Here is a 25,084-nt window from a genome sequence, read left to right as displayed (position 1 = left end):
TAGTGACCCAAAAAGCTCAGGTTAAATCCGAGCACCTTACCCAAATCAAGCCTCCCTCAGCAATCCAATGCTTGGGGACTCACCTCTGCTTTGGCCCAGAAGTTATCTTTACCGACCCTCTTGATTTCAGACATGGCGTTTGTCTTCTGATAGACAGAACTCTAGAGGTGGACAAGAGAAACACACAGCTGAGGCAGTCTGTATATAATCAGGACCTAGTGGTCAGAAAATTGCAGCAGCCTGGCAACACAGTCCAGCATCTTTCAGGTTCCCCTCCCAGGATAGTGCGCCCAGAACTGTTCAACAGGACCATTAAGTGCCTGATTCTGTGCAACAGGCCAAGCAGTCTCCAAGGTTGGGGGAATGTGGAGAGGGCCCGGGAAAGGGAAAGTCCAATGGAATGTTGAAAGCCTGTTTATGACTCCGCATGGGCCAGACCCTGAAGTCTGGCCCAGAGAGAGATAGGAAGTTTTAATTGGAGAGCTGCATTTTAGAGACAGACAAAACTGGCAGGATGAGGGGGGGAAATTACCCAAAAAGGGAAAAGACAGTGGTAAATATATAGATATTTGAAGAATAAGTCCCCCGCTCCACCCTGCTATGTGGCAGAAGCTAAGGAGCTGAGAGCTCATCACAGGATCAGCAAAGGATCTTCAACAACAAGAGAAAGGAAGACAGAAACAGCACCAAGACACAGATGATTAAGTACCATTCAGCGAACAAGCTGAGACAGTCAGCAACCTGACCCTGACGTATTGCATGTGTGGATCTTTTCTAGTGTTTAGATGAACTGATGCTTATGCAGTGTTTGAAAAGTGAAAGCACAAAAATTGATGTCTGAAACTGAAAAGAATGTGCTCTGACATTAATTCTTGTGGGCTAACACACATCTTGAGAGGGGTGCTTTAGAAATTCAAATGTTGTTGCTTCGGAGTCACTGTAGACAAGACAACACTTGAGAATACACAGAGGCTGGTCTCTCATTTTGCACTAGCCATCAGATCCAGAGAAAGAGGTTCTGAGATACAGAGGGTGAGGCCATGAAGAATACCACGGCTAGCTTCAGAACAAGTGCGTCGTCAAACCAGGATCAGAGTTGAGCAGCCCTATTTGCTGCGCAGCTGAGTCACTGGCAGCTAGATTCCTGCTGAACCTGCAGCCCAGGGGTGCAAAGGTTACTTAGAAAGGTCCCAGGAACTCACCACTGGTGCCTGAGGGCCTGAATCCTGGAACCTGCTACTTTCTTTATGAAAGTTGTAGTTTGCGCCGGAAGCCTTGGCAACTTTCTCCATGATGGAGTCAGGTTCCACGTCCTCCTCTGCCCGAGCATTTATCGTCACATGGGCGCCCTGGGCAGAGAAAAAGAGCAGCACAGTTAGGAGAAACTTGACTCCGAGGGCTAAAGGATGACACCCTTCTGCCCAAAGACACACACTGCTGCGGAGTGACCTGAGAGCAGACTGGCCTGATTTCACCACTGCACGTGTGGGGCAGACACTTCTTATGGGAACAGAGACCTCCAATCCCTCTGTCTGCCTTCTGTACGACCCCCACAGAGGGGAAGGAAGGGAGAGGCAAAGAGAGCCATTGGGATCTGGTCCCACACTTCATGGCATGTGAAGTGACACGGTAAGGCTGCTGCTGTCACCCATTCTCCTCCAGCTCCTGAAGAGGATACTGGGCTGACCTGAACTTTCCACTTTACAGACCTGAGCCACAAGCTCCTTGAAGTATCTGGACTCAATACCGAATCTAAAACAGCAAGGATGAAGGAACCCCAAGGTCAAGGGACTGAAAGAGAGAGGGCAGAAGGAGACATGACATTCCCACCCCTCTGCAGCAGTCTGTAGCCTCTGGCAACTCCAAGTCCCCTTTTAAAATGATACTTTACATAGCTCCCCACTGAATTACTGCAACTGAAAGCAGAGTTTAAAGAAGCCATTTGCCCACAAATTGCAGCTCAAAGGGCTGCCAGGTATGAGGGAGAACTGTTAATCTAATGAGGTAAATATCCACAATGTAAGAGAGAACGGGTGTTTGTAGCTCTTCCCTTCCGTGTGGTCTCTTTTTCTATCAGGAACTATTTTTCACCAGGGAAACCCCCTAAAATATATTGGCTCTCAAAGAAACTTAGAAGAACATGTCTACCAGCAACAAGCCCCCACAGGATGCTCAACGGGTTCACTTCACAGGTGGTTAAGGGGACTCAGCTGAGTGCCAACGGCATTTTAACGCACACCCTGCTGTGGCTTTCTGCTGTGTTTCTGTTCCAGGAGAAGCCCATGCTCACCCGGGAAGATCCCAGGCTGTAAATATGGAGTGGCCAGAGCCCTGCAAAACTTGCTGTACCTCCCTCGGGCCTTTCCCAGCAGGAAGGACAAAAAGCCAGGGCTGCAGATCTGGAATAATGGAAAGGGCAAACAGCAGCAAAGGGGGGGCGTCCAGGGAGATCATCATAAAAACATGCCTGTACCTTTAAGAAGTTTCCTACAGTGCTGACATGGTTGGCACACGCTCCCTTTCTCACATCGTTCACACCTTCGCCAGTCTGCAAAGAGAAATCATCAGTACCTAGAACCTCATCTCAAGGGCGGTGTAGCACTCAACTGAGACACGGGCCCCCCCGGCATGGCTCCTTGAAACAGGACATCACAGCTCTCACCCATGAGGTGAGGCGGAGGACAGATTGAGGGGGAAGAGATGCTGCGTGCCCAAGGCAAAGCTCTGGCAGCATTACTTAACGCGAAGGAGAGGAATGTAAGAGATGAATGTAAAATAAGCATCCAAGTGGCAGACGCCCTCTCATAGAATCATAGAATCTCAGGGTTGGAAGGGACCTCAGGAGGTCATCTAGTCCAACCCCCTGCTCAAAGCAGGACCAATCCCTAATTTTTGCCCCAGATCCCTAAATGGCCCCCTCAAAGATTGAACTCACAACCCTGGGTTTAGCAAGCCAATGCTCAAACCACTGAGCTATCCCTCCCCCTTCCTCTCTGCTAACCCTCTCTAGTACTACCAGTGCCTGGTTCCTTGAGAACAGGATCCTACTCCCAGACACTGGGCCTGTAAACCTTGCTGCCATCTTAGCCGACACACCAGGGATTGAACTGGGAACCTCAACGGCTGAAAGCAGGAGTTGCTACAGCTTGAGCTGAACAGCCAAGGTGCCAAAGGTGGGGCTGCAGCAGACGCGCATCTTCCCCTGGATCAGGCCCAGAGTGGGACCTGTAACACACACGGATCGGTGGGTATATCTGCACTAAGGACCATCACAAAACTCACCACCTTCTGCTCCAAGTGCCGGCACTGTCTTTGACCGGCCTTCTAACATCAATACGAAGCAACATGTACGTTTGCAAAAACCTAAAACCCTCCCAAAACAAGACACTCCACTGCACAGACTTCTCCCCCGGAGAGAGGATGGAGAGAACAAACAACACCCGGCAGATGTGGAGTCACATGGCTTCCACTGTAGCGCTGGAAGGCACTCAGACACTACAGTGACGAGCACAGAACCACCACCTATACAGAATAAAGAACAGCACAGTGCGTGCTCTGTTTGTGGAATCTCAGCTCCAAGTCTTCCTCACTTGCAAACATTTTATTCTCGCTACAACGCTTTAGAGGGGTTATTTTCAAGATATTTATCGCCTCAATAACCTTAACCTAAATAACCTGCTAATATTTACTGCTAGTTTAACTACCATACTAATCCATGGTGCGCCCACACCTTGAATACTGTGTCCAGTTCTGGTCAGCCCGTCTCAAAAGGATGTAGTAGAAATGGACAAGGTTCAGAGAAGATGAAAGATGATCAAGGGTATGAAACGGTTTCCATATGAGGAGACTCTAAAAATATTAGGACGGTTTAGCTTAGAGAGAGATAATTAAACGGGGGCAAGGATGACAGGAGGTCTATCAAATCTTGAATGGTGTGTGTGAGAAAATGAATAGGGAAGTGTTATTTAACAATACAAAAGCCAAAGGTCACCCCATTAAATTAACAGGCAGCAGGTTTAATACAATAAAGAGGAAATATTTTTTCACATGACATACAATTAACCTGTGGAATTGTGCCGTGACAGCCAAAGTATAACTGTTCCAAAAAGAACTGGATAAGTTCATGGAGGACAGGTCCATCAATGACTATTAGCCAAGATGGTCAGAGATGCAGCCCATGTCCCTAAACCTCTAACTGCCAGAAACGGGGAGGGGAAGATGGGTGGATCATGACAACTGCCCTGTTCTGTACACTCCCACTGAAGCTCTGGTACTGGTCACTGTTGGAGACATGATAATGGGCTAGAAGGACCATTGGTCTGACCTAGTATGTCAATTCTTATGCTCTTAACAAGAACAGAGCACCTCAGAAGGCCTAGGAACATCTCCCCATTTTGTTCATCTGAATTCTTAGCATTTTGCAGTGCACTAGAGATTTGCATGTGTTTTTTGGGGAGTCTCACTCTGGCCCCGAAGTCATTCCAAGCATTAGCTATCTATAAGGTTAAGTTTTTGTCACAGATATTTTTAGTAATAAGTCAAGGACAGGTCTCGGGCAATAAACAAAAATTCACAGAAGCCCAGGACCTGTCCCTAACTTATTACTAAAAAGATCTGTGACAAAACGGGGAGGTGGATTCAGCATCCACTGCTGCTGGGGCTCCCGGGTCCCCCACCGCTGCGGTGAGTGGGAGCTCCAGGGTCCCCCTGCCTGCGGGGCTTGGCTGCTGTGGGGTTTCCCCAGCCACCCACTGCGGCTGGGCAGCTGCAGCGTCCCCCCAGCAGGGCAGGGGTTGCAAAGGAGGGCTGGCTGGGAGCTCCAGCCCCAGGGCAGAAGATGTCACTGAGGTCAATGGAAGTCACGGATTCCATGACATAATTGCAGCCTTAGCTTTCTAAGATGCTGGCAGCTCTGGTTCAAGGGTGTATGGTTTTCCACCTAGAGAGAGAATCAAACATATAGCTAAGGTTCCATATGCTAACAGAAACAGTCCATCTCTGCTTACCCAATTGATGATGACGTATTTGGGAAGGCCAGAGTTGGGATCCTTTACCCGACAGAAAGCGTACATCACCTTACCACTGTTGAGCTCCTCAGCCAGCTCCTCCAGGCCACCATCTATACGGTGATTTTCACAGAGGGAGAAAGGGAGAGAGATGAGCCAAGTGAGATTGATCCAGCCAGCTCAGTCTTGAGAAGAGGAAGAATTACCGTCAGCGTCCCTCAGAAAAGCATCCAACTAAGAAACAAACTGTTGAGAAAATAAAACTGAATTGTCAGCAGCCTTCATCAACAGCGATGTGTCCATGAAAACGGGACCTGAGAGGTTGTCTGCTTCTGATGCTTATTCCTACCTACCATCATAATGATGTTATAAAAAATAATAAAGACATCTATCCAAGGCGTCAGGCACCCTAACATAACCACGCAAGAAATACAATTAAACCTCAGCAAGGCGGAAACCAGTTCCACAGGAACTCGGGAGGGCAGCCAGCTTTCATCATCTAGGAAGACCCTGAGCATTTTCTCCAGAGCCTTGCCAAGCAGGTGTCTCTTGCAGTGTGCCCTGAAAGTCAGAGTTCAGCTTTTTCAGACCAAGGCAGGAAAGCAAGTTCCAGTGTCCTGGAGCCCTCACAGAGAACACCTTGCCAGCCACCCCTCTCTTCTATAATGAGAGGGATCCAGTTTGAGCACCCCCGCTGACCACAGCTGTGGTAGCATGGCCTAGGAGAGGGGAGATTCCTCAGGGAGGCCAGTCCCAGGCCACTTAGGGCTTTAGCGGTCATCACCAACACCTTGAACTCCACCCTAAGACCAATGGGCAGCCAGTGCTGACCCTACAGCACTGTTGTCACTTGTTCCCAGCAGAAAGCCCAACTCGATAACCAAGTCACTACACTCTGCACCAGCTTCGGTCTCTGAATGGCTCTAAGGTGCAGCCCCGTATAGCGTGCATGGCAATAGTCTCACCAAAATGACAAAGGCCTGAACAACATCCGAAAGAAAAGGTCCAACCTCCTAGCCAAACATAAAATAGTAAAAAGCTGACTGGATTACTGCTGAAATCATCAAACAGCAACTAGGGGTCAAGAGTCACCCCTAAGCTGCAAACACCATTAATGAAAGGCAGAAGTACTCCTCCAATCAAAGAGGCCAATATTACTTCCACCATCTTCTCCAGCTGCTTCCCCCAACCCACCATTCTCACCTCAGTCTTGTCCAGGCCCAGCTTCAGCCAGCTCACTCTTGTTCATGCCCCAATCTCCACTAGACACTATGGCAAGACTTCCTGTCTCTCGAAGAGAACAGATCACCAGCCAGCGTGAGTCCTCCATCAGTGCACATGGACACACAGAACAAGCACAGCCCCCGATGAGAGTCCTATCTGTGGATGTTACAGTCCCCACTCCTGAGATTCAGCCCTTGGTGGCTTTCTCCCACTGCTTGGCCATGAGTAGTCAGAACAAACTCAGCTCCCGGTGAGAGGCCTCCACCTAAACCAATAAATTCACACAGCTCTGCTAGGGTTTGCAATTTTATGGATCATATGGAAGAGGTAGGACCTCTTCAGAGCCCTGGCATCCTTACAAATGTACCCTCACATTTCATCTGGAAAGAGGCCAGATTCCTACAGGATCTAAAATAAAAAGTATATCAAATGAAAACCACTCTTACCATAAATGGACATATATTCCAAGGCACTTCATTGTAATTAAATATTTCAATACAGTGTCTGTTTTCAAAGCTGTAGCAGATGGCTCTAAACTCTACACACAAGTTTGTACAAGAAGTTGTATTGAAACAATAATCATAGAATATTAGGGTTGGAAGGGACCTCAGGAGGTCATCCCCTGCTCAAAGCAGGACCAATCCCCAATTTTTGCCCCAGATCCCTAAATGGCCCCCTCAAGGATTGAACTCACAACCCTGGGTTTAGCAAGCCAAAGCTCAAACCACTGAGCTATCCCTCCCCTCTAAACAGCCTGGTCCCATTAAAGTCCATAGGAGTTATCACTGATTTCAGTGGAATCCAGATTCCTTAAAGTAATATGCATAAGCGAACGTGGTAGGAACAGAGGCTCAGGAACGAACACCGGTCACCTCTTTGGATGTGGCTTACTGAAGGGGCTCCTGTTTAATCCAAAACGAGACCAGCTTGACTAAGTCTCCAGCTGTGTGTTCCTTCCTCCCATTTCATTTTAGCAGCAAGCTCAAAATAAGAGACCATGCACACTCACAAACAGGAAAGCCAGCTTCCCCTGAGCTCCCTGCACAGGCGTCTGGACAGCAAAACCGGTTTCTTGTCAGCCAGCAGCACCCAGAAGTCACCTACTACAGGACAGACCCAACAGAGAAAACAACAGAACGCCACTGGCCATCACCTTCAGCCCGCAACTAAAACCTCTCCAGAGCATCATCAAGGATCTACAACCTATCCTGAAGGACAACCCATTACTCTCACAGAACTTGGCAGACAGGCCAGTCCTTGCTTACAGACAGCCCCCCAACCTGAAGCAAATACTCACCAGCAACCACACACCACACAACAGAACCACTAACCCAGGAACCTATCCTTGCAACAAAGCCCGTTGCCAACTGTGTCCACATATCTATTCAGGGGACACCATCATAGGGCCTAATCACATCAGCCACGCTATCAGAAGCTCGCTCGTTCACCTGCACATCTACCAATGTGATATATGTCATCATGTGCCAGTAATGCCCCTCTGCCATGTACATTGGTCAAACTGGACAGTCTCTACGTAAAAGAATAAATGGACACAAATCAAATGTCAAGAATTATAACATTCAAAAACCAGTCGGAGAACACTTCAATCTCTTTAGTCCCACGATTACAGACCTAAAAGTGGCAATTCTTCAACAAAAAAACTTCAAAAACAGACTTCAACGAGAGACTGCTGAATTGGAATTAATTTGCAAACTGGATACAATTAACTTAGGCTTGAATAGAGACTGGGAGTGGATGGGTCATTACACAAAGTAAAATTATTTCCCCACGTTTATTCCACCCCCCACTGTTCCTCAGATGGTCTTGTCAACTTCTGGAAATGGCCCACCTTGATTATCACTACAAAAGGTCCCCTGTCCCCCCACCCCTGCTCTCCTGCTGGTAATATCTCACCTTAAGTGATCACTCTGGTTACAGTGTGTATGGTAACACCCATTGTTTCCATGTTCTCTATGTATATAACTCTCCCCACTATATTTTCCACTGAATGCATCCGATGAAGTGAGCTGTAGCTCACGAAAGCTTATGCTCCAATAAATTGGTTAATCTCTAAGGTGCCACAAGTCCTCGTTTTCTTTTTACCCACAGCAGTGTGACATGTAGGTGTAAAAGGGCACGAGACACTCAGCTATGCAGCTAAATTAGCTGCAAACGTAGGTGGTTTCTATACACCTTCAGATTTTCACCACTACTGTGGTTACTCTGTTGCGTAAGAAGAGTTTGCTAGGTACTTTTCCTATAAAAAACTGCCATGTCTGCAGTCTGCTATACACAAAGCCGTGCTGTGGATGTTACACATGGACCCATGGTTGCAGGAAAAAGATGGGATAAGCCTATGTTATGGTATAATTTGAGAGATGGTCTGGACTGATTGAACAGTGTCAGAATGCAGTTTATGCACAAAGAGGTGGAGTTACAACTACGTGGGCAACATTAACTTTGTCCTTTTCTGGCTTTTGCGTGCAGCCTTCGTGCTTCATTAACGGTGCAAGTTAATATCTGGCACCTTAATACCAGGCACCAGCCTCAAGAGAATTCTGAGCAGCCGAACCACTGGCCTAGACCGCAGCACGCTTACTGGAGGCCACCAGGAAGAAGCCCCTCAGCAGGAAAGCTCCTAAGATGCATCAAAGCAGGGCACCCTCCTATGCGTTGGAACTCTCCCTTGTTCCCCGTTCACCTTACAAGGACCACATGCAGGGCTGACTTAGACGCACATGTGGGGTCAGGCTGGTCTTCATCAACTTCTCGTTTTATGAGGTTAGCAGGAAAGTGGGCGAAATTCAACTGAGTTTGTGCAGCACGAGGTTTTCAAAGCTCATTTTCACAGGACTTGCAAAGGCCTTCCCTGCCAAATTTCAACTTCAGTCCCCCCCCCGCCCCCCCCCCAGCTGTTGCGTGTGAATGGCTCCTCAAAAAAAATTCTTGTCAAGAAGTTACATCATGGGGAAAGCGCATTCCCTCTCCTACCAACAGCTGATATTCAAACTTTAAAAGGAAAAAGACAATTCACCCTTAGGCAGTGGCCAAGCCTTGAATATCTCAACCTGGAAGTTGAAAGGGATGAGAGTGTGAAAAGAGGGACTAGAATAGAAAGCGCTACATTACCCACGATACCTCTCCCACTATCAGTAAATGCTAAAAACTACCGTGAGTACACTATTAACACGGGGGTTGCAATCAAGTGCTCGCACACCACTAAAATTTCACCATCCAAGGTTCTTCCTGCAGCTTTGGCTCAACTACATTTAACCACCACAAAATGTACGAGTTGCCTATCAGTCATCAGGCATTGGTAGCAATTCCAGAACGAAGGCTGCATTTAGATTTGCACTTGAAGCAGGACTGAAATCCCTATTTTCCCCACAATTAAACAGTTCTACTCAGTCTCCAAATTTAGCCCAGTCATTTCAGATGGCAAATAAATTTTCCACGTGATGTTCCCAGAAAAATACTCACTAGCGTTTGCAGAAGAAAAGTTTAGAAATTTTCCCTTTTGCAGCTGTCTTGACAATCTCACTTCTGGGGGGTTTCCTCTCAACACACAACCCTCGTCCCCACAACCACCAAACTGCACACGCTCTGATAAGATCTCAGATCCAGAACACCGCTGAACTTTTAAAATAAAATGTAACAAGTTGTAACCACCTTGTCATCAGACAAGGAAAACCAACAGAGCCACTCAGCTTTGTCAGCAACTTCCATTTTCAAAGCAACAGGGGTCAAGCTGCCTCTGTAGGAGAGCTCCAATCTTGAGTCTGGATTTCAGCTTTCCTCTTCTCCCACCATATCTTAACCCTGTTAGTAAGACGGCGCTACAGAAAGCACCCTGTGGTTCATCAACTGTGAGCCTAACTGAATCAGTGAAGATGTGGGTGCAGCCTAGGCCCAAAATTCAGCTGTTGGGTTGGGGCGGAGACATGAGGGGAGCCAAGCAAAAAGGCTGGCAGTGGGGCTGTAGAGCAGAGCCGGGCTAAGAACTGACCTTCCAGATTCTCTGTTCCGGAGGCCCTACTCCCTTAGCGCCATTCCAAACAGAACATTATGTCCTTTGCCTTACGAATGTTTTCACTCACTGAAATGAAGGTAATTATCCTTCTGTCTGGAAGGCAATTTAATGGGATGGGGAGACTCCTAAAATTAGGGCATCCGAAAATCGGGCTTGGAAAAGTGGGGTCTAGGAACGTGCTGGCAGTTCAGCCCTGCTGCCAAATTCCTTGGCTCCCTCCTTTACCAATGCCCCTCCCTAGCAGTTAAACCTCAGGAGGAGATTCCCAGTCTGACAGATTTCTCTCACTCAGGAGCTCAGCTGTGGGACGGAAAAGCTCTTAGCTCCTCTACTGAGGGACCTCCAGCTACAATTATCCCTCTCTTCCTGCCCCTATTTCTATCACGGACAGGGCAGGGACAAGAGTTACCAGCTGAGCAGTTTCTCCCCCAGACAGTTCTCCAGAGGGGAGTCCTAGTTTGGCAGACTGGAGAAGGCTTGCTTGACTGGACTGCTACGGATCTCCTAGGGCCTCAGGGGCATGAATGCATCTAATGTGTCAATGTTTAAAATCTGACCATGGTAGATAAGTAAGGTGGCATGAGAGGGAGCAGGGCTGCATGGGGCGTGCCGGTGTGAGAACCATCACGAACAGCCACACATCACCCCTTCACAGGTTTCCTGAACACGACCAAAAAACCATCCGTCAGCTACCATTTGCAGAGTGACACTGCCCTTCATTTTCCGCCAAATTCAAAACCACAGACAGAGCTACATACAAGACAATTTCTCAAGGTCACACTAACCCAGTGTCAGTCACAAACACATATAACCTGCGAACATGGTTGGCATTCAAGGTGCCTGTTAGCTGATGCGTGTGGCGACACGGAGGAGGTGAAAGGAAAATATGAGGTCGGGAAAGGAAACCGATGAATGGAACACAGACAAAATGATACAAATACTTATTTCCTTGCTTTTAAGTTGGGTGTTGGTAGGACCTACAGTTTAGCGCTCTTAGCTGTAAATTAGTAGGTTTTCATGTGGAAATCAGCCAGATATTAAGTGTTACATGTAACGGGGAAACCCGAATCGGAAAATACTCTATATGGACAGGTTTCAGAGTAGCAGCCGTGTTAGTCTGTATCCGCAAAAAGGAGTAAGTCAGAATTATTGTTCACAAGTCACCTTGACTTCAGAGTGCATGGCTGTGCTAGCTTTCTGTTGTATTAACCCTACTTGTGTTAAAATACAACAGGAATGAACTGAACTGTGAAGAGTTAAAAAGAGGTACCGGAATTTTTTTTCAAGTTTCTTTAAAAAAAACAAAAACAACGGAAAAACCCCCACAAAAGGGGAAGGAAAAGAAAACGAGCCAAGGCTGTTTTGAGAAACTTGCCTTCATATTACATGTGGCTTCACAGTCCCCTACTAACTGCCCTCTTTCTGCTTTTACACTGCACCTCTTCACTGGAAAAGCATCACCGCCAGGCACTGTTACTGGATCACTGGAAAAGCCTTACGTCCCACAGTACGTGTCCCGGGTCTAATCCAGGACTCTTCACAACGGCTTCCGTGAGTCTGAGCAAGCAGCAAGGTGCTGAGACCACAGCCCCAGAAAGGAATGTCCTTTGTTAAGCAACTGGGGTGAAAGAGGAGGCAGAATTTCCATCCCCAGAGCTATTCCATACAAACACGGGACACCAACAGCCAGCACTGGGTAACGAAGCTGAACAAACATCACAACCCTGTCAAGCTAAACCATGCCACCTTCTGTGCACACACACAGCAACCAAGGACCCATCCTGACCCCAGATGGGGACGGCTGCCCCACATAGGAGGTGGCCTTCCCCAGATGTACTCACCTCCAGTGCCAGCCACCCGCAGGTCATTACTGTTGCCTTCGTAGGTAAACAAAGCCCTGAAATAAAGCATAGGGGTGACATTTTAGCAACCAATGCACCATTATTCCTTACCAGCCCAGCCTCCTGCTGCACCCCATCTCCCCAGAACGGATGCTAGCCCCCTCCTCACCACCATCCTTCTTCCCTTCGTATTCTACTGTTAATTGAATTGTCTCATTAGCACTAACCCCCCCACTTGGTAAAGCAACTCCCATCTTTTCATGTACTGTGTGTGTGTGTATATATTCTGCATGGCTGTGCTAGCTTTCTGTTGTATTTTCCACTCCATGCATCTGATGAAGTGGGTTCTAGCCCACGAAAGCTTACGCCCAAATAAATTGGTTAGTCTGTGAGGTGCCACAAGGACTCCTCGTTGTTTTTGCTGATACAGACAAACACGGCCGCCACCCTGAAACCCGTCACCAACCTGACTGTTTCCCTCCCTTCTTCACACGCCATCCCTGGTTCCACACAGCCCCCACCCCACACCCTCCTGTGTCATCCTGGCTGCCATCCACTCCCCCACCACTCATCTCCCACCCACCCACTTGCTCACTCACACGCACAACCCTCTCCGACCACGAACCACCCCCGTGGCCGGTTCCGCAGCCGAGGCCACGCCGCCCCAACCCGCATGGCCCCAGCGCCATCTAAGCTAATGTGAAACACACGTGCCCCCGCCCTGAGGCCCCCCAGCCGATGCCCTGCCCCCCAGAAGGCCCACCCCGCATCTGCGTCACCTCCAGCCCTGCCCTACTGCGAGGGAAGAGGAAGGGAACCATTCGGGGGGGGGGGTCTGGAGTGGTCCCAATCCTCACGGGGTGGGGGGATGGTACAAGGGGGCGGGCCCGAGAACCGAGAGTGGGGGGCCTGGTGGGGGCAGGGCCGGTCCTGGGGAGGGGGAGCCTGGTAGAGGGTGGCACAGAGCCAGTCTGGAGGGGCGGCGGGCTGGGGGGGGGGGGCAGGGCCGGTCCCGGGGCCCGGCGGGGGTGGGGAACCCGGCAGGCTGGGGGGGGGGCAGGGACGGTCCCGGAAAGGGGGGGCCCGGCGAGGGCGGGAGGAGGAGAAGGGGGAGGCGGGCCCGGCGGGGGACGGGAGGGGCCCGGCAGTGGGGGCCCGGCGGGAGGAAGGGGGGCGGCAGTGGGGGGCCGGCGGGAGGAAGGGGGGGCCAGCAGGGGGAGGGGGCCCGGCGGGAGGAAGGGGGGGGCCGGCAGTGGGGGCCCGGCGGGAGGAGGGGGGGGCCAGCAGGGGGAGGGGGGGCCCGGCGGGAGGAGGGGGGGCGGCACTGGGGGCCCGGCGGGAGGGGGGGGCCCCGGCAGTAGGAAGGGGGACCGGCGGGGGGAGGGGGGGCGGCAGTGGGGGGGCCCGGCGGGAGGAAGGGGGGGGCCCGGCGGGGGACGGGAGGGGCCCGGCAGTGGGGGCCCGGCGGGAGGAAGGGGGGCGGCAGTGGGGGGCCGGCGGGAGGAAGGGGGGGGCGGCAGTGGGGGCCCGGCGGGAGGAGGGGGGGGCCAGCAGGGGGAGGGGGGGCCCGGCGGGAGGAGGGGGGGGCCCGGCGGGAGGAGGGGGGGCGGCACTGGGGGCCCGGCGGGAGGGGGGGGCCCCGGCAGTAGGAAGGGGGACCGGCGGGGGGAGGGGGGGCGGCAGTGGGGGGGCCCGGCGGGAGGAAGGGGGGGCCGATCCCGGGGGGGGGGGAGGACGAGGGGGGGCCGATCCCGGGGGGGGCCCGGCCCCTCACCAGTCGGTCGGGCTGCCCGCGGCCACCACCCGGCCGTAGGCCTCCTGCAGCGCCGGCCCGTTCCTGCTCAGGTTCAGCGCCATGGAGCCGCCTCCGCCCCGCCGCCTTCCGGCTCCTCCCGGCCGCGCCGCGCTGGGGCGGGGCTGGGGGGGGCGGGCAGAGCCGGGGGGGCCGCCCCGAGCGCCCAGACACCCCCCCGCAACCTCCCCCTGGGCCCCCCAGCTCCCCACAGACACCCCCAAAACCCCCTGCCCCCCAACACCTCCCCACAGACACCCCCCAACATCCCCGTGCCCCCCACAGACACCCCCAACCTCCCCCTGAGCCCCCCAGCTCCCCACAGACACCCCCCAAAACCCCCTGCCCCCCAACACCTCCCCACAGACACCCCCCAACCTCCCCCTGGGCCCCCCAGCTCCCCACAGACACCCCCAAAACCCCCTGCCCCCCAACACCTCCCCACAGACACCCCCCAACATCCCCGTGCCCCCCACAGACACCCCCAACCTCCCCCTGAGCCCCCCAGCTCCCCACAGACACCCCCCAAAACCCCCTGCCCCCCAACACCTCCCCACAGACACCCCCCAACCTCCCCCTGGGCCCCCCAGCTCCCCACAGACACCCCCCAACATCCCCAGCTCCCCACAAACACCCCCAACCTCCCCTTGGGCCCCAGCAGCTCCCCACAGACACCCCCCAACATCCCCCTGGGCCCCCCAGCTCCCCACAGACACCCCCCAACACCCCCTGCCCCCCAGCTCCCCACAGACACCCCCCAACATCCCCAGCTCCCCACAAACACCCCCAACCTCCCCCTGAGCCCCCCAGCTCCCCACAGACACCCCCCAAAACCCCCTGCCCCCCAACACCTCCCCACAGACACCCCCCAACATCCCCAGCTCCCCACAGACACCCCCAACCTCCCCCTGGGCCCCCCAGCTCCCCACAGACACCCCCAACATCCCCTTGGGCCCCAGCAGCTCCCCACAGACACCCCCCAACATCCCCCTGGGCCCCCCAGCTCCCCACAGACACCCCCCAACATCCCCAGCTCCCCACAGACACCCCCAACCTCCCCTTGGGCCCCAGCAGCTCCCCACAGACACCCCCCAACATCCCCCTGGGCCCCCCAGCTCCCCACAGACACCCCCCAACACCCGCTGTCCCCCCACAGTCACCCCCCAACATCCCCCTGCCCCCCAACACCTCCCCACAGACACCCCCCAACATCCCCAGCTCCCCACAGACACCCCCAAAACCCTCTGGGCCCCACAGACACCCCCCCAACCTCCCCTTGCCCCCCAACACCTCCCCACAGACACCCCCCAACATCCCCCTGGGCCCCAGCAGCTCCCCACAGACACCCCCCAACATCCCCCTGCCCCCCAACACCTCCCCACAGACACCCCCCAACATCCCCAGCTCCCCACAGACATCCCCCAAAACCCCCTGGGCCCCACAGACACCCCCCCAACCTCCCCTTGCCCCCCAACAGACACCCCCCAACCTCCCCAGCTCCCCACAGACACCCCCAACCTCCCCCTGCCCCCCACAGACACCCCAACCTCCCCCTGCCCCCCAACACCTCCCCACAGACACCCCCCAACCTCCCCTGCCCCCTCACAGACACCCCGCAACATCCTCCTGCCCCCAACAGACACCCCCTACCCCGTCCCCAGACATCTCATTCCTACACCCCCGCAACATCCCCGTCCCCCCACAGACACCCCGTACACTCCCACAACATTGCCCAACACCACACCCTCAACACCGTCCCCAGACACCTCATTCCTACATCGCCACAGAGACCCCTCCAAGCATCCCTCTGTCCCCCCAGAGACACCTCCACCTCCACAACATCCCCATCCCCCCCCAGACACCCCCCTACACCGTCCCCAGATACCTAATTCCTACATCCCCACAACATCCCACTGGCCCCCCACAGACACCCCCAACTGTCCCCAGACACCTCATTCCTACACCCCCGGACACCCCCACAACATCTCCCCAGATACCCCCTACACTCCCACAACATCCCCCAACACCACAGCCCCTATGTCCCCAGACACCTCATTCCTATGTCCCCAGACACCCCTGCAACATCCCCACAGACACCCCAAACACCACACCGACTACACCGTCCCCAGACATCTCATTCCTACACCCCTGCAAACATCCCCCGGCAGACACTCCCCAACACCCCACTCCCTATACCTCTACAGTGTCTCCAGACACCTCACTCCTACACCCCCACAACATCCCCCAGACACCCCCAACACCCTTACCTGAGGTGAGGCTGAGAGATGGTCATAATTGATGTGGGGGTACTGGGGGATGAATTAGCATGTTGGGGTTGGTGAGCTGCTGGAAGCTCCAGGCTATCAGGCAGCTGGGAGAGGCAGTATCCCCACACTGAATATGTTTGGGAGAGTTGGCAAAATTGCTCACCCCCACACACCAGGGTGAGGTGGGGATCCAGGGGGGAGAGTTAAAAAAAAATAAAAAACCAAACCAAAAAATATATAACTTTAAAAAAAACCCTTATGTTTTTCAGGGGCTGACTCCTGGGGCTGGCAGTTCTGCTACGTGGAGTCACGTCTTTGCCCCAGACTCGGGCAGACACATAGTTCCTGAGATCATAGGCACCCTGACTCTCCTGCTGCTCCAGCTGGGGAACTAGCATGTGGCCATCTAGGCAGGACTCCTCGTTGTTTGACAGGCGGGAAGAAGGAAGCAGACTTAGCTCATAAGCAGCTTGCTGTCTCCTGGCGCCTACATGCCTGCAGACTAGCCCTGCTGGACTTTCCTTAGCCATGAGTTGCTTTTCTGGATGGGAAATGAGAGCAGAGAGCGAGGAACCTCGGAGCCGCCAAAGCAGGGCATTGACCCCAGCCAAGGGATCCAAACTAGGTTGCATTGCCCTAGCTTACCTGTGACTGCTGGAAGCTGTGGTTATTTATTACATGCATTTGCCTGGTTTCTTTTAGTATCAGCTGGGCCACAGGATTACAGTCACACCTTCAGTCTGCATGGGGCTGCTGAAAAGAAAGCCCGGCAACTTCTCTGAATCCCAGGCTGGGAGGAGCAGCCGCAGTAGAACACCACTACCTTTCCCAGGTAAGGGATGCAGCCATAGCACCAGTGTCCTCCCAAGCAAACACCTTCTGTAACCCACCACGCACCCAGTTAGCTTCCTTTCAGGCTCCCCCCACCCACCTGGCTAACACCAGTCAGCCCCAGCTCCCCTACCACCCCACCACACTGCCCCAGCTGCCCTCTCAGACCCCGGTGAACTCCCGTAGTGGCACCGGGGTGTCCTCTCAGGATGAAACAATCCTGGACGGACATAAGGGGAAGTCCTGGCCAAATGAGAACTGCTGGCAAGTCTGGTTATAATCACTTTTGTTATTTAGGGTTTTGTGTGTTGGGTTCTGAAATCACTATTTGGAAACGGAGTGGGGTCACTGTTGCCTGCGGCTGGCTTCTTGGGGCATGTCTACATTGCATCGTAAACCCGGGTCTGGGGACTCCATGTTTCCAAGCTCACGCTTGAGCGTCCATGCTGCATTGTAAACCTGGGCTTACATTGCTGGACCCAGGTCTCACGGCCGTGTTAACTCAACCGTAGTGCACTACACAGACCCTCTGACTCAAGTCTGCAGCTTGAGCTGCGTCCAGACTGCAAAATGGCAGGGCTTGGACCCAACTTATAGCAGGAATCAGGCTCTGACTCAGCCCCGTAGCAGCATCCTAGGACCCAGGTCCTGAGTGCTTGCTGACCTGAGTCAGACTGATTTGTGTGCGGACAGAAGGGGAACTTGGACTCAAACCTGAGTCAGATTCACAGTCTGGTGTAGGATTTGGTGTAGACATAGGAATCTCATTGACCCTCTTCCTGGGGGTATCGGGAGCCCTGCAGGGCTTCCATTCTCCCCAGCCACGTGGGCTAGGAGAAATAAACCACAGGGAGGAGCCAGCCAGAAACTGAAGCTGTCAGAGCAGCTTAAGCAAGTGCTACTGCATTGCAGGTAAAATGGGGCCCAGTCAGGGCCACCCATCCTACCCAGAAGAACTGTGTGGGGGAGACCCCTCCTCTGGAGGTGCTGGGACCCCTGCAGCATTTCTTTCCACCTCAGCACAGAGGAGCCAGCCAACCAAAAATTGAAGCTGCAGGGCAATTGTAGGAGCATGGACACTGATAATATCTTCTACGGTTTGACTGGTCTATCTCTGTCCTCAGCTGATCCTCTGTTTGCTCCAACCTCCTACCTCACAGTCGCCTCCCCTCATCCACTGCACCGGACTATGAGCTCAATGCAATTAAAGATCATGCTCTGACCCCAGTGGCCACTCTGCCCCAGGTGTTCAGCGTTCCCAATTTAGGGACTGTTTGCAAGGGGAAATTGACCTGAATAGCTAGTGTGGAGTACACTATTCTGCAATACCTCCCAGTGTGAACCTCTTATTCTGGAATATGAACATCCAACAAGGAGCTATTCTGGAATAGCTCTTTGCACTTTAAATTCACACCCCCCACTTTGTTCTGGAATAACTTCCCCGTGGACCAGCCCTTGCTTAGAGAACGCTCCTTGCTGTGTCATAAGCTCATGATTTGATCATGAACCTTGAAATATCTTGTGTTTCTCTTAAAGCCCTAGCTCCTAGAGTCAGGTGATCACCTGAGAATCTCAGCCTTCATTTAAATAAGAAGTAAGCTTCTATCCCCTGTGGTGGCAGAGAAAAACTTGAAAATGTGAATCTGAAGGTTCAAAAACCAGAAAGCAAATAATCAGAATGTTATTTTAAGTCAATCTCATGAGTTTTGGGGCCTAACTCATGATTTTTGAATGTTTGGGCCTTGTGACCCTGCTCATGTCTCGCTTTGTTTCACAGCTGATTCTCTTTTTGTGTTAATGTCCTAACCCGCTGCTGTCCAAGGGGCATGTAACTGTCTGCCGTAGAGACAATGTGGGGAAACATAGTACTGGCAAGAAATCAAGATGCTTTCACATCCAACCATTTCCCTTCCCCCAGCCTTGTTTCCTTCTCTCTATTCAATGTATTCTGTTTTGACAGTACCCCTTTGGACTTTTCATAAACTTTGGCTCTAAACATTAGTCCCAGGGGACCATCTCTTTGTTCTGGGTTTGTAACCAGCTAGAACAATGGGGTTCAAATAATATATAATAATAATAATATATGTATTTGCATCATTTGTTTATCATTCCTTTGCTACCACAGTGGTGCTTAGTGGTTACAGCAGTGACCTGGGACTCGGGAACTGTTCCTGGCCTTGCTACTGGGTAACCTTAGACATGGCACTTCACTATCCCATGCCTCAGTTTCCCCATATGTAAAATGGGGATAATGATACTGACCTTTCGAAAGTGTTCTGATGTCTATTTATGCCAGGGGTAGGCAACCGATGGCACGCGTGCCAAACGCAGCACGTGAGCTGGCTTTCAGTGGCACTCACACTGCCCAGGTCCTGGCCACCGGTCCGGAGGGCTCTGCATTTTAATTTAATGTTAAATGAAGCTTCTTAAACATTTTAAAAACCTTATTTACATACAACAATAGTTTAGTTATTTTTTATAGACTTATAGAAAGAGACCTTCTAAAAATGTTAAAATGTATGGCTGGCACGCGAAACCTTAAAACGCAGTGAATAAATGAAGACGTGGCACACCACTTCCGAAAGGTTGCCGACCCCTTCTTTATGCCAAGCACTATATAATAGCTATGTATTAAACATTTGAACGTTGCAATGTTCAGAGTAGTCACTAGGTGGCAACAGTACCACAATAATGCCATGCAGGGGGTTTCATAAGGAATTGGGAAACTTAATTAAGCCGGCATGGTGAGTACCTATTAATTATTATTATTTAGTGCCAGTGACGTGAGAGTCTCTTCACAGACACAAGAGGAGCTGGCAGCAGCCCCTATATTTAGCTGCCTAACACTTTTCGTTATACAAGATTATTGCAACTTTAAAAAAATCTATGAAAGCTTGTACAGCTCTGTTGTTGGCAGCAGGCCTTTGACCTTCAGTGGGATGCCCTGGGGCTAGGGAGGTACATTCTGCTAGCCTCATGAAACTCCCTTCAGATTTGTCCAAGTTATAAACTGCTGAAAATTGCCGTTTCTCACCGGTGGCTTGGGCAGTATAGCTGGATTTGGGCATCACGTCAGCCCTCCCCCAACCCCCAGTATTCTAGCCCTGTATATGCCAGTGTCTCACTGCGGCATACTGTGCATCCCATACTGCCAGAGGAGTTGTCATGGCAAGGGAGCGCTGGAGCTGGGCTCCGCCCCGCACAGATCAGCATGAGGCCCCAACCGCCAACATCCCTTTTTGAGATCATCACTACGAGCAAAAGCTCTCCCGTCTCCTGGAACAGCACAAGAACCTCTGGAGCAGAGCCACTGGGGGAGGAGTAAAGCTTTCTCCCGCTGCTAGCTGATCTAGTTAAGCTTGCTGCTTTAGCAGCAGAAGCCGTGTTACAAAGCTGGAGGCTTCGGGCTCAAATGCTAATGATGGCGGTGGGGTTGTTCCATACCTTGTTCAAGGGCTCATGGTGAGTGCCATGAAGGCCGGATCCCCAAAGATCCTGTGCTTCCCTGGTGTCTGTTTTCCGAATACCAGTGTCTGTGAGTGAGTCTGGCTTGAGTATTAGAGATGGCACGTGCGCCTTGAGCGAAATTATACCATTCACTGGGGAATTAATTCTGCCTGCCTAGAAATGCACAAGCTCCTCCATAGGAGACGGGAAGGGCTAGATAGGAAGCAACTTTCTGGTGCTGAGGTTTCACCCTTGCTCTGGATGCTGAAGGTCCTGAGTTCAAATCCTCCCCTTGCTCTTGCAGAGGCTGTGACAGGTTGAATACCTTTAAGTCTTGCCTCGTGCCTGGCTTACCAATTGCTTTGAAGGGGAAGGATGGGTGATTGATATAGTACATGTTTCTGGTTTTGTGTTCCAAAGGTCTACTTCGGTCCACTGGGGAGTCGGGTCATAAGCCAAGCATCCCACGCAAGCCTTAGGAGGCACAGGACCTCTCTGTGCAGGACCAGGACCTATGCCTCCATGCCATGCCTTGGTCCTTGGAGGGGATGGCGTCTTTGGAAGTATCATCCTGGACCTGCCCCCAAACTGCCCACTCCTCCCTGGCCTGTCCACTGCCTGTTGACTGCCCACCCCTTCCTTGCTCAGCAAAGAGCCCTTCACGGGCTCCTGGGATGGGAGGAGTGGTTCCAAAGCAGGCAAACTAACCCCCTCTCTATGCAGGAGGGGCTAGAAGAAACACTAAGTTCTCTAAAGGGCAGGGGTGCTTGGGGACGTCTCCAGGCCATAGTCCTTGCTAGACAAGCCGGCTCTGATGGCTGCATGAAAAGACTTGTTCTTTCTGCTGACAAGTTCGGAAATGGGACTGAGGTTCCCAATGCAGTGCCGCCTCCTCCCGCTGGGACAGTGGTGGCTTCAGAACAATCGGAGACAGCTGCTGTGGGGTGCGGTTTATTCACACAGTATTAAGGAAGGAAGCAAGGAGCCCTTGTGCCCGTCCCTGCAGGCGCTGCCAGAAACTGTCCGTAGGGGTCTATTAAAGTGGAAGCATACATTTGGTTGTACTGCCAGTGTGTGTCTTCCACTCCGCGCGGCCAGCCTTCCCAGCTCTGCTGCTGGGCCAGTGGAAGAGCTGGCTGGTTCACTGCCAGAGCCCTGACTGGCAGAAAATCCTACCTTTACTTGCAGCTCTCCTCTCATGGGAAGATGGGAATGGCACGCTGGCAGAGCCCCTACTGCCGGGGCACGAGCTGGATGCAGCAGGCCTGGAGCCTGAGCTCTTGGGCCGGGAGGTGGGTCTGGACTGTGCAGTTTGGGGTACATTATGCAAGTCCCATGGGGTATATGCAAATCCCGCCTGCCCGCAAGGCACAGGAACCCCTGTTTTCCCCATTGGCCCACAAGGGGTGCCAGAGAGCCATGTAGGCAGCAGGTAGGAGACTCCCTCAGTTCCCCCACTTCACATCTAGAGGGAGTGCAAGAGCTTTTGTTCCCAGGCCAGCGTATGGAATCAAGTCGAGTTTCCCAAATTGGGGGAAATCGCAGGGGTCAGCACACCCGCAGTGCAATGGATGAGCCTCACCCTGGGAAAACCACCTTCGTGATCATGGTATCTCCCCTGCCAGGTAAGTATCAAGGCCTGCTTATCCCTGAGCATCTGTCTCCACTGATGGACAAGTGGGAGAGGCTTCCCTGAGTCAGAGCGCTTCCTTCGAGGGGCTGCAGGCGAAGGGTGGAAGAAGGGGATTTCCTCGCAGACTCTTCCATGTATCTTCCTCCTCTGAGCAGGTTTAGCCATGCCATGCGGTAGCTGTTGGCGTTTGAAGGAGGCTCTGACAGCATCCCTGGTGCTGTCTGGAGGATCGCAGCGATTTCTCTTCTTCAGCTGCCCCAAACGTGGACTGAGACATCATCTGCGTGGGGAGGTTTTGCACTGATGTAGCTACCCCAGTGCTGACCCCGAATGTAGACATGAGGGACTGGCATTAAAAGGGACCTGCAATAGGGCTGTCTACCCTAGTTTGAAGCCAGAGAGAACTGCTCTGGTGTGGATGCTATATGGGACGGGGGCCCAGGACATGCACCTTCCAGTTCCGCTCCTAGCTCTGCCACTGGCCTGCTGGGTCACCGGGGGCTAGACACAGCTCCTCTCTATGCCTCAGTTCCCAAATCTGTAAAATGGCAAAAATGATACGGAGCTCCTCTGTACAGTGATCTGAGATCGGCCGCTAAAAGCATGGTCTCGTAATTACAACATTGCAGCAGCGTGTCTTCCTTAGGGATTTACACTGACTTTGGTTCAGTGACCCCAGTGCAAGCAATCCCAGTACAGACAAGGCTTTATCTAGCCGTCATTCACCTGAATAGATGGGAAGCAACCCCTGCTGTGCTTGGGAATGGGCTTTCCACGCGCTCAGCCCCGGAAGATGTGTGGACACTGCTTTGGCAGTGAATCTGGGGGCACCCAGGAATGCATCTACAATAGCAGAGGCGGCTTGGGAGATTGTAGGCACAGCATGCGCATGGCTGCAAGGCCATGAAGCTACCTGTCCCAATTCATGTGCTAATGAATCATTTACATATGGTAATTTCTGCTGCACACCTAAAACTGATCAGTGCCCCATATGCCAGAGAAGAGGCCCATGGAGGCAACTGGCTGATTCCAGCCGTTTCTTTGCTGTGTCCCTTCCTCACCTGCCTGCCTCAGTACAAGCAGATTGAGCAATGCTCCCCCTCCACATTCTGCTGATTACTCCCCACAGAGCCCCCAAGGCCTGTCTGAAACCCAGACCCAATTGCCACATGCCTTCTGTCCTCCCCTTGCCCCCCCCTTTCTCACACTCCCCTCCAAACTCAACTGACTTGTACATGTGGTGTGCATACATGTGTCCGAGGGTGTGCATTTGTGAGTGCCCGTGTGCATGTATGGGCGCCCTGGCGGGCCGGTGTGTCCATGTGCCAAGGCGTGTGTGCATGTGAATTGGTGTGCAGGGGTGTGTGCATTATTTTGCATGTGTGCGTACACGTGTGTGGAACTTCGTGGGCATGCATCTGTGTTTTCTACTTCAGTTCTCTCTGGTACCCTGGAGCAGCTGGCTGAACAGCCAGCCGAGGGGTGAATGGAAACTTCCTCTCCTTGAGGCTCCCGGGCTGCCTTTGCCCACACCTTGTCTGCCTGGGCTTCAGCTGGCTGCTCTCAGTTCTGGAAATGGGCGACGGGCTCCTCTCTCTGTGGCCACAGCCTCTATCCAGCCCGTTTGCACATCCCCATCTTTAGGCATGTCCCCAGCTCTTTTCCCCTGTCATTTGCCCCATCACTCCCTCTCCTATCAGCCCCAACATCAGGCGTTGGGCCTGCTCAGTGTTTGATCCATCTGGGCAGCGCCGGCAAGTTGGAGGCTCTGAAGAAAATAAGTTTCACTTTGATGCAGCAACCTTGTCTTCCAGGACTGCCCAAGAAAGCCAGAGGAAACAACTATCACTGGAGACGGGAGCGGAGCGGAGGCAGGCAAGTGTCTGCAAGCAGGAAGGCCTTCATGAATAATCACGCTGTCAGGTGCCTGGGGGGTCCTCCAGCACCGACTGACCCACCTTCCCGCCGCGGCCCGTCATTAGCAGGAAAAGCATCTGTGCCTCCAAACGGAATTAATGCTGCCGAAAACCCCGGCCCAGTCAACGCATCAGCAGAGAAGCCAGCGCATTCTAATGGCAGAGGAACAGGGGTCTAAACTCAAGCTGATCAGTCTTGTGTTGAGGCCTCCCGGGGGGAGGGCTGAGGTCGAGTTTAATGAGCTCCACGGGGACCCCCCCATTTGTCAATCACAAGCAGCTCCTGACACCAGCACTAATGCCAAATGCTTTCTCTCGATGGCTTCAGCCTTCGGGTTTGGATGCGGCTGAGACAAACAACAGCTAAAAAATATGATTCTTCCCCCCCAACCTCCCCCGCCCCCGAAAAAAAAGATCAGAGAGGAGCCCAGGAGAGGGAGGAAGCCCAGCCTGTCCAGGAACGTGTCACAATCATGAGCTGATGATTGCCTTGGCCAAGGCATGAACCCCCCCTGACTGCAGAGCATCTCCTGCTCCATTCGGTGAGAGAATCAGGGCAGGCCATCTCTGGAGGAACAGATAGGAAACTTTCCCAGGGGCGTCTCGTTCACGGCCTGGCAGCGTGAGGGCTCTGTGCTTGGCTCTGCTGTGTAGTCAGGATTTGGGGCGTCTCCTGCCTCACTCCTCTTTCCCGACATCTAGAAGTGGTGGTTCAGGGCAACGCTTCCCAAAGGGCACACTGGCACCTGCAGATGTGGGGGCAGAGGGGCAAAATGTGGCCGTGGCTTGGGCGCCATTGGGTTAAATGACAAGGAAAGGGGAACAAATCCCTTTGAAATTAGGACATGTGTAAGCCAGGAAATGCAGCTGCTGGGGTTACTAACCAGAAATGCTGCGATGGAGGCTTGTCCCAGACAAAGCTCGCCAGGTTAGGCCTAGGGTTCTTCAAGTGCTTCTTTGACTTTCTAAAGGGTCTGTTCTAGGAAATGTTTGGGGGAAGGTCTCTGGCCCGTGCTAGACAGGAGGTCAGATGAGCTGATCACACTGGTCCCTTCTGGCCTTGGAATCTATGTATGTGCACCCCTAAGACTTCCCAC

General features: G+C 52.8%; 1 protein-coding gene and 1 pseudogene across 2 annotated transcripts in view; both read right to left on the bottom strand.

Moving 5' to 3' along the window:
* The window catches only part of DBNL (drebrin like), a 36,338-nt gene extending 22,333 nt beyond the window's left edge, over nt 1-14,005 (bottom strand). For both annotated transcript variants that reach the window (XM_073324727.1, XM_073324728.1), the window contains exons 1-6: nt 13,876-14,005; nt 12,102-12,157; nt 5,007-5,119; nt 2,474-2,548; nt 1,203-1,349; nt 84-161 (exon numbers count right to left, since the gene is read on the bottom strand). In XM_073324727.1, coding sequence (XP_073180828.1) covers nt 84-161; nt 1,203-1,349; nt 2,474-2,548; nt 5,007-5,119; nt 12,102-12,157; nt 13,876-13,958 — 552 coding nt within the window. In that variant the 5' untranslated portion in view covers nt 13,959-14,005. The remainder of the gene's footprint in view (nt 1-83; nt 162-1,202; nt 1,350-2,473; nt 2,549-5,006; nt 5,120-12,101; nt 12,158-13,875) is intronic.
* A 7,939-nt stretch (nt 14,006-21,944) lies between these two features.
* On the bottom strand, nt 21,945-22,071 carry LOC140903726 (U1 spliceosomal RNA; annotated as a pseudogene).
* Between the last annotated feature and the right edge of the window lie 3,013 nt (nt 22,072-25,084).

This window comes from Lepidochelys kempii, chromosome 26 (assembly GCF_965140265.1).
Source record: "Lepidochelys kempii isolate rLepKem1 chromosome 26, rLepKem1.hap2, whole genome shotgun sequence".
Lineage (NCBI taxonomy): Eukaryota > Metazoa > Chordata > Testudines > Cheloniidae > Lepidochelys > Lepidochelys kempii.
Note: the sequence above shows the minus strand (reverse complement) of the source record. Positions and strands in the feature narration are given on the sequence as shown.